Source organism: Lolium perenne, chromosome 6, assembly GCF_019359855.2.
Source record: "Lolium perenne isolate Kyuss_39 chromosome 6, Kyuss_2.0, whole genome shotgun sequence".
NCBI classification, from domain to species: Eukaryota; Viridiplantae; Streptophyta; class Magnoliopsida; order Poales; family Poaceae; genus Lolium; species Lolium perenne.
In genome coordinates this window covers 167442599-167452502 of record NC_067249.2, presented here as the reverse complement: position 1 = coordinate 167452502, position 9904 = coordinate 167442599, and the positions used below count along the sequence as shown (strand labels likewise).

General features: G+C 42.0%; 1 protein-coding gene across 1 annotated transcript; it reads left to right on the top strand.

The window, feature by feature from the left end:
* Positions 1-1018: 1018 nt before the first annotated feature.
* Positions 1019-2027, top strand: LOC127309476 (putative protein phosphatase 2C 23). The gene has a single exon (XM_051340325.2). It carries the CDS (start codon positions 1019-1021, stop codon positions 2018-2020), a length of 1002 nt encoding a protein of 333 aa, XP_051196285.1. The 3' UTR covers positions 2021-2027.
* The last annotated feature ends 7877 nt before the right edge of the window (positions 2028-9904 follow it).

Sequence of the window (9904 nt, the reverse complement as noted above, 5' to 3'; positions counted from 1 at the left end):
CTCTGAGCGGAAGCCGTCGGAGAACAACGTCAAGAGGAATAACTTGTGGAAGACGCTTAGTCCAGAAGCTCGCTTCCGACCAATTCAAGAGGAACTAGTAGGATTTTTGATGAGGGAAGTCCTCCATCCTAAAGGAGAACACTATTACGAGGATGTAGAACTTCTGATGTCGTAAATTATGTATGGAAACTTGTTCAAAATTGTATATGGTCATCCGAGATTGAATATATATTGTATATTCCTCTTGAATTCTTCTTGGTTCTAATTTCAAACTTGTTTGAAATTGTACATTCATATGCATGTGTATAGTAGCGTAGAATATGTGAAACTCCTTCAAAATTAAAATAAAACACAAAATAAAATATAAAAGAAATAAAATAATACAAATTAAAAAGAAACCAGATTTAGGGGGGGCTAAAACCCTAAATCTGCGGCGGCCTTTAGTCGCGGCTGGCCAGGAGAACCGCGACTAAAGGTCCTCCGCCCGACGGTCACCTGGCGCCCACGTGGACGGGCCTTTAGTCGCGGTTCGTAAGCAACCGCGACTAAAGGGGGGCCTTTAGTCGCGCTTAATTGGTCCCAATTGCGCAACCGCGACTAATGGCAGTTGCGAACCGGGACTAAGCCCCTTTTTCTACCAGTGAGGGATTTACCTTCTTTAATCACATACAATAATACCTAAATAAAATAACCTTATCAACAATTACACATGCCCTAACATGCTCATGCGAATATGGTGTGTTGTTATGGAAGGTGAGCATGCGGCAATGTATTACAACTCTGCGATTTAACTAAGCTAGGATTGCAATTTCAAAATAACCTACTCCGAAAACATGCCTAGAACTAGTACTCCTAGTCGGCCAAAACATGGTTGCTTCCAAAACATGGACCCCTAGAACCTCGAGTCCGACACGGAACCTAGAACTAGTACTCCTAGTCGGCCAAGTCGATCTAGAATTTGGTGACAATATATGCGGCATACCCGGAGTTTGGGGGCAATCGTATTCTCGTTACAAACATGGACATGTTGACGATCAAGATGTCACGCCTGAAGATGGAGGCGTTGGAGCCGATCCAGCAAACCCTGAGCGAGATCGACAAACGGATCCCCGACGCCCTGCGCGCCGCCTTGGGCCTCCGCAAACGGCGGGCCTCCATCTTGTTGCCCGGCGACGCCTACGTCACCAGCTTCGTCGCGTCCTTTCAGCAGCCCTCTTCGCAACGACGCGACGCCGCCGCCGACGAGTCTCCGGTGGACAACGACGGGGCCGCCGAGCCGCGTGCTCCTCTGAGGATGGACTGGGCCTCATGCTACGCGCGCCACCACGACGAGGACGCGCACTTCGGGCACGAGGACGCCGGCGTCGTCGGCGTGGCGGACGGCGTGGGCGGGTACCGCAAGAACGGCGTGGACGCCGGCGCCTTCTCGCGCGGCCTCATGACGAGCGCCTTCGAGCAGGTGCTGACGGCCGAGCCCGGCACGCCCGTCTGCCCCTACACTCTGCTGGAGCGGGCGTACGAGGAGACGGTCGCGTCCGCCGCCACCGGGGGATCCACCGCGGTCATCCTCTCGCTCGCCGGTACGGCTCTCAAGTGGGCCTACATCGGGGACAGCGCCTTCGCCGTGTTCCGGGACGGCGCGCTCCTGCACCGCTCGCAGCGCCAGCAGAAGCGCTTCAACTGCCCGCTCCAGCTCAATGGCCGCGGGAGCGGGGACAGCATCACCCAGGCGGACGTCGGCGAGATCGCTGTGAGGCACGGGGACGTCCTGGTGGTCGGCACGGACGGGCTCTTCGACAACGTCTTCGACGCCGACCTGGAGCGGCTCGTGCGGATGGGCACCGCGCTCGGCTTCTCTCCCAAGAACATGGCGGACGTCGTCGCGGGCGTCGCCTACGAGATATCCATGAGCGGCTCCACGGACTCGCCCTACAGCTCCGACAGCCGCAAGCTACGAGGAGACCAACGCCGCGGCGGGAAGCAGGACGATATCACTGTCCTCGTCGCCTTCCTTATCTAGTCTTATTTATTCGTCACCTGCATCTACTAGCTTTTTTTTGGGACTGTCTAATCATCATCTAGCTGAAAATACAATTCGGCATAAGTCACATTTTCCCTATAGTAGTGTTCGTTCCTTTCAATCCTCATTCCTTTACCATTCTGACCAGTTATGGTTATTACAAGTGAGTCCGGTTTTTTCTCTGGCTTTTTACTAGTACCACAACTAAACCCTGTTTCCAAACAAATTTAGTCTCCTTCTGGCCCAGTTATTGCCCCGTTATTACCAGATCTAACTATTATATGGGCATTACACACGAACTGCAAAATATGGGTCTTCTTTCTCTTGGCATGTTCTGTATCTGCATCCACGCCACCATTCTTTCTTCTTCCTCCTCACGCTAAGACTCCTCCATCCCAGCGGAGCACGACAATAACGCATGAAAAAAAGGGAGAAAGGAGATCAGAACGAAAAGAGAGGGGGAGATCCACAAGAGCAAGGGATGCACGATGGAGGGGAATGAGAATTTCAACAATAAAATGAAGGCAGCCGAAGATGGACAATCGTTTGGACCTCCTACACGCAGTACACGGGCATATCACCCCACACCGTCTCCTCCTTTTTCACCGACTCTGCTTTACATCTATCTTGCTCAAGAATATGGCTCTCTTATTTCTCTTAATCTACACAGAAATGATCAATAGTGTTAGCCCTTTAGTGTATGAACACTCGAATTTGGTTAGGTACTGAAAAAAGGGGAAGGTATACATGGACTAAAATCTACTTTAGAAATAACTAGCAAACTATGTAGAAATGACTGACAAATTATGCAGGTAGACATGGACTAAAATCTACTGAGAAAATGATAATGTTGCAAGTAGGCGTAGTAGAAGCTGCTCTACCTCATTGGCTCTTGACAAGGACTATCTGGTGGCAATCCACAAAACCAAAAACTGCATGAGCTCGTTTGTCTTTTGAAAAATACAAGCATTCGGAATGGAAGAGAGTGGTGTTGAACACATCTTACTGAAAAATATTGACCATACCATAGTTGTACTCGAATTAAGCATAGTCCTTGTCTACCTGCAATACTTGTTACCTTTACCAATGAGAAAACAAAGATAACACATTTCTTCTCGTGGGAGCAAGTCCGGTTTTAGCCGAACATAACATTGGGTTTATTGATTCTATTTTATATTGAGAAATGTGTCTGGTGATATTTTACAATAATAAACTGAGTAAAGAATTAGAAACTAAGCAATGAAAAAACCATGACAAGTGGCCATGGGTACTAAGCACTATAGATGCAGTGTTTTGGGCTACTCCTCTTCTACCTCATCCAGCGAACCCTTCACATGATTTGTGCCAGTCCCTCCTACTATGTTTTTTGTGAATGCCAGACCCTCCTACTAATATACCAGGAAGAAGCGCAACATCTTTGTCTACAAAAATTATCATTCGAAACCTATCTTGATGGAGCACACCATACTAAAATTATAGAAAAGACAGTGTTGTTCATACTAATCATAGAAGTAGAGAACGTTAGCTTGCCCATTGCATTTAGTAATCAAGGTTTCGGCATGATCGATACTTACGGTATTCAGATTGCTCCACAGGTATCAGCAAAACACATCACATGTGCACAAATATAAAAAGCTCAAAATCAGCGCCGCACAAAACTCGTACAATCCATGGTCTCGGAAAACCTTCAATGTTGCTGCTTCCTGATCCTCGGGCCTCTGCTGCAGAAAATAAAACAATAAAAATCCAAGAAAAACAAAACTGAAAGAATAGAGATGGATAGATTGAGCAAAGGCATATGGTCTGCAAAAGACGTGAAATAAATCAAGAATCAATTGACAAATGAGTAAATCATACACCTGTAGTATCTCTGGTCTGTCGTTGACTTGTTAATGTTAGAATGTGGTAAAAGAGATAGTTAGCGACATGCTACAAAACTACACAATAAGAGAATGATCAAGAGAATATCACAAGGCCACTAGAACAGCATGTTGTGATACCGTTTTGCATTGTGCTACTAGTATCATATAACCGTTGGAAAAAATAGAATACAGTATAGAGCAGGATTAACTTGTGAGTGAAAACACTTTTAGAAGCTATACTGGTGCTTTGTGTTTCATTTCCCTAATTAATTTGGATCTTTGCGACCAACCCGCTCCCAAACCGCTCCTCTATCTGTGCAATCTCCGCGTCAAAACTTACCCTATGGGCATTTGGAACTTAACAAATAAGAAAATTGTGTCATGATCTTCTATATTAAGAGATACATGCCTCTTTTAGAAAACAAAATTAAGAAAAATATGACCAAGACCGGGGAAAACTTAAAAATAAACTAGAAAATAATTACATCCAAACTAACAAAATTTACACCAAAACTGATAAATGAGGGAAAGTGGGAGACTGATCTAAAAATGAGAGACTAAAAAAATTAAGAACAAATACTGAGACTAAAGAAAGAATGCCAGAGAATGAATTAAGAGATACCGAAGAAAAAGTGTCAGAGAAATATGAGAAAAAGAAGACTGAAAAAAAACAAAATGAGATGCTTGAGAATAATGAGACCGGAGAAGAACTGAGGAACAAAAAGAAGAGACAGAGAGAAGAAAAGGCTAAAGAAATGACTGAACAAAGAGATGCCAAAGAAAGTAACTAGAAAATAATTACATCCGAACTTACAAAATTGACACCAAAACTGATAACTGAGGGAAAGTGGGAGACTGATCTAAAAATGAGAGACTGAAAAAATTAAGAACAAATACTAAGACTGAAGAAAGAATGCCAGAGAATGAATTAAGAGATACCGAAGAAAAAGTGTCAGAGAAATATGAGAAAACGAAGACTGAAAAAAAATGAGATGACTTGAGAATAATTAGACCGGAGAAGAACTCAGGAAAAAAGCGAGACAGGGAGAAGAAAAGGCTAAAGAAATAACTGAGCAAAGAGATGCCGAAGAAAGTGTGACAGAGAAATATGAGAAAATGAAGACTGAGAAAATATAAATGAGATGCGTGAGAATAATGAAGAAATAGACAGAGAGGTACCGGGATAAATGAAGAAGGCAACAACATGGAAAACGAGGAAAGACGAAGAACTAAATAAATACAGAGATAGAAACTGAAGAAAGAGAAAGAGATATAATGAAATGCTCAAATAATGAAGAGAAAATGATGAAAAGAGGCTGAAAGATATGCTAAAACGAAATAGTCGTCGGAAGAAGCATAGAGTAGACCGTCCGTGTAGCTATGAAGTTCAGATATAATGATAATGAAGTGGTGCAGAGAGCGTTCAAAAAAATTAAAATCTACAAAAGCAGCAAGAATGATCATGCGGTATATCGTCGTTTCCTCACTGAATGAGAGGTGGTGCCAAAGTAATCCTGTTGGCCTTCAAATTCGTGGGCTTGTATGGCATCATGAGGCCACTTCATGTAACAACTTATATGTTTTCGCAAAAAAGAAACAACTTATATGTAGAATGAGAACATATGTTTCTAAAACAAAATGTGCAGGAGAACATACGTGTGGAAACCAGCATAGATTGGTAAAACATTGTCCAAGTGAAACAAACGGGAGAATAAAAACACATATTCAGCAATGCACGGCTGAAGAGCCTATCCTACTAAAAATACATAGCAGAAAAAGGACAGGCAAATGGACCTCCGCCACGTACGTTAGCTATGGTATAATGATTGACTGTAATAAAAAAAAATATAGTTTACCATCTCTTAGTGAAAATCCAAGCAAAAGTTGTTTCCATACAAAAATGTCAAAAAGAATCAATTTTTGCACATGAGATGTTGCTGCATGGAAATATTCACGGTACTGCCAACCAAACAATTCCTTGATATATTTACTTTATAGCCCTAACACCTGCAAGCTGATCACGTAGCCAAATGCGTGATGCAAACAGACTAGATGTGATCGATAAAAACAATTTGAGACCAATGTGTTCATGCTCAGACCAAAAATAGACCAATCCACTAAGAGCTATAGTCCAAATTAAACCAAAATACATTAGTGATCCAACCCATTCAGACTAGTCCAAAGCAAACCAATAGAGAATCCAGACTGAAACTTAAGAGCAACCCAACTATTCCCAGGCTTAGATATAAACTGTACCAATAAAAAATGAAATAAGAACAGCTAAAAGCCTCTAGGAACTACTCCAGCCTCAACTCTTTCAGGTCAGATTTTACCCTTCTCTAGTACATGAATATCTAAATTGGGGCTTGGGGGGAAACAGGGGAACAAAGACAGGGACGAAATATCCATGAAATTGATATCCACATCTACATATTTGCATTTTGTCAACATAGCCCTACAAAAGCCACCACTAATCCACACAACATACACGCATGATGCACCAGGCGAGGATACGAGGCAAAAAAGAAGTGCCCAAACAGAATGAAGGGTGCCCGTGGCGACTTGCATCAAGTGCGACGAAGAAAAGAAAGAAGAGACAAGCGTGTACCCGATCTATTGACGGCGCCTGCTCCTTCCGCCTCCTCTCTCAAAAGCGGCTCCGTCTCCGCCATGGGAGAACCTCGACTGTTGGCCTCCTCCAGGACCCATCTGCCCTCCTCCGTCCTCGTCCGCCTGGTGACCCCATGTTCCACTTCCGTCCGAGGAGAGCCCAGCACAGCATCCTCCTTCCTGGATCTCCCTCTCCCTGCCTGGGACACACTTTGGGCGGAGAAATGAAGACGACCAGAAAAGAATAAAAGAGACACCCAGGAACCTCGGGGGAAAAGAACGGTTCAGGAGAAATAAAGAGATAAAATCCACCAGGCGGAAAAAAAATTCGGAACAAACCAAGAGTAAAGGTAGGAGGCGTCAAGATTCGAACCAACCAACAAGAATGGGCGGACTAAGATCTGACTTGAGGCGAATTGCAATTTCAGCTAGCTGAAAATTAGAAAAGGTGTTTTTTTTTCCTTACTTTCTTGTGCACGTATATACCAGCTACTACGTTCTCAATGTTGGGGACTCACGGGTCTAACTCAGTTTGGACCTTCCTACCTCTGCAAATTAATTAGTGGATGATTGTTCAGGTGAACTGTTGATCTTCTCGTTAGTTTGTCACAAGCAAAGGAACAATGTGATTGATCGATGAACATGAAGAAGGGCAGACGCTATATATGTCGTTCCAGCGTTCGTATGGGTTGGGATACCCTCTGGTTCTACACATTAAAACCAAAAACATAAACAAATTTAAGAGAATTTTGTTTGGGCAAGAATATATCTCAGGCGACTTAGAATTAATTAAATCTCAGTTACATTCTCATTCAAGTCTTACTTACAAAATTTAGTTGTAACTCATGTGCAACTTACAGGTCAGAACAAATCTTGAAGAAAATTCAACGGTGTAGATATTTTTTCTCACTTACTACACCTAGGTAAAATTTCAGTTGCATCCCCCACTTGCAACTAAGAAAAGGAAAAGAATTTAAGACAAGCGGAGGCTCGGGGCGCTCGCGGCCTTCGGATCAGACGTGCGCCACGTGTGTAACATCCCAAATTTTCAATAAAGAAAGAAAGAGAGCTTCCAAAATGCAAATTTGAGAACCAACAAAAACTTTTTCATAATACAAGTACTATGCATATAACTCACCTTTAATTATTATGTTAGTGTGCATTTTGCCATGATGATTCCTTGTGTGATTACCATTGTACTAAAACCCTAATCAATGATCTCATGATCACCCAAATGGAAGGAAAAAGAAAAGAGAAAATAAAATAGAAAAATCAAACCAACACTCACATATGGTTTATGCCATTTTTGCAAATTCTTAACCTAGACCATTTGTTTGTATGATCATGGCCTAGTTTAAAAATATGCAAAAATGGTTGTATGATCACATAGTTGTTTGTATGATCATGGCCTAGTTTAAAGATGGCTCTATGGCTAATTCAAGTCCATTTAAATGGTGCCAAATTATTTATTAAATAGTATGGGAGCTTTTCTCTCATTTAAATCTTGTCTCAAACAACTCAAAATGAGATAGAAACCATGGTCTATTAAATCTCATGTGGAATTGTTTGATGATATTAAATCATTACTATGTTGGTATTAAATTGCATGAGGTACTTCACCTCATTTAAATCATTTTCTTAAATGATGGATATGAAGAGGTTGACTTGGGTCAACCTAAGTCATATATTATTCATGGAGGAAATTAAATCTTAACAAGATAATGAGAGGAAATTATTTCTCTAAGGAATTAAAAGAAACACCTTAATTAGTATTTATAATGAGAGGAAATTATTTTTTCTTAAAGAAGAAAACAAAGTCAATCAACCTAATAATAATGTTGTGATACTAGCCTAGCTTGTGTGACTCATGTGTGTGCTTAGTCTAGTACTTAAGTTTGGTGTGGTGGTTGTATACCTCGTATTCAATTTTAGACGCTAGTACCGAGGAGTATCAAGAGGAGGAGGAGGTCTACTTCCAAGGAGAAGAAGATCACTTTGACCAATTCCCCAACCAAGGCAAGCTAATATTCTTGCAAAGTGCAAAGCTCACCAAGAGAAAGGCATCACCCACTTTTTACTTTATGCTTACTGCTCCTATCCCAAGTTTTTTACTTTACAAGGTTTATTGAAATTGATTTACCAAAGTTACTTTTGATTCATGATTCACTTGGTTAGTATTGGATTGGTACAAGAGCATCAAAGTTAGCCTAGAAGCAATGCAAACTACTTAGCACCCCTCATACCTAGTTGCTAGTGCTAAATTAAAAATGACTACTCTAGATGGGAACATGTGATTTTGAAATAATGGTGAAAACCTTGGAAGGATGAGTTATTCCATTGAAAGATTTTGAAGGTGAATATGACCTAAATTGACTTGGTGAATTTGAGAAAAACTGATGATTGAGTTGGATGCGATACCATTCCAATGTTTGAGTACCCCCATGATGACCCACAAGTATAGGGGGTGTATCGTAGTATTTTCGATAAGTAAGAATGTCGATCCCAACGAGGAGCAGAAGGTGTTGACAAGCAGTTTCGATGAAGGATTCACTGTAAATGCTCACAGACAAGTATTCAGGGGGGTTTGATGTAACAGTTGAATAAAGTACGAGTAAGTAAAGTGCGAGAGTAACAATTGCAGCGAGTGGCCCAATCCTTTTTAGCACAAAGGACAAGCCGGTTTGTTTACTTATAATGACCAAACGTTCTCGAGGACACACGGGATTTTAGTCTAGTGCTTTCGCTACATACGGCTAAATAATCTTCATTGTTATGATAAGTGTTGTGTGGGTGAACCTATGCTAATGTACCGCCCTTCCTAGGACTAATACATACTTGTGATTATACCCCTTGCAAGCATCCGCAACTACAAGAAAGTAATTAAGAATAAATCTAACCACATGCCTTAAACTCGAGATCCTCGCGATCCCTCCCCGCATCGATATACCAACGGGGGTTTAGGTTTCTGTCACTCCGGCAACCCCGCAATTAGCAAACGAATACAAGATGCATTCCCCTAGGCCCATAAATGGTGAAGTGTCATGTAGTCGACGTTCACATGACACCACTAGAAGAATAACACCACAACTTAAATATCGTACCATTGAATATTACTCAACCATAGTTCACTACTAACATTTAGACTTCACCCATGTCCTCAAGAACTAAACGAACTACTCACGAGACATCATATGGAACATGATCAGAGGTGATATGATGATGAATAACAATCTGAACATAAACTTGGTTCAATGGTTTCACTCAATAGCATCAACAACAAGTAGAGATCGATACCGGGAGAGTTTCCCCTATCAAACAATCAAGATCAAACCCAAATTGCTACGGCGGTGACGGTGTCCAGCGGTGGAGACGGCGGTGATGATGGTGTAGATGATGATGATGGTGATGGAGA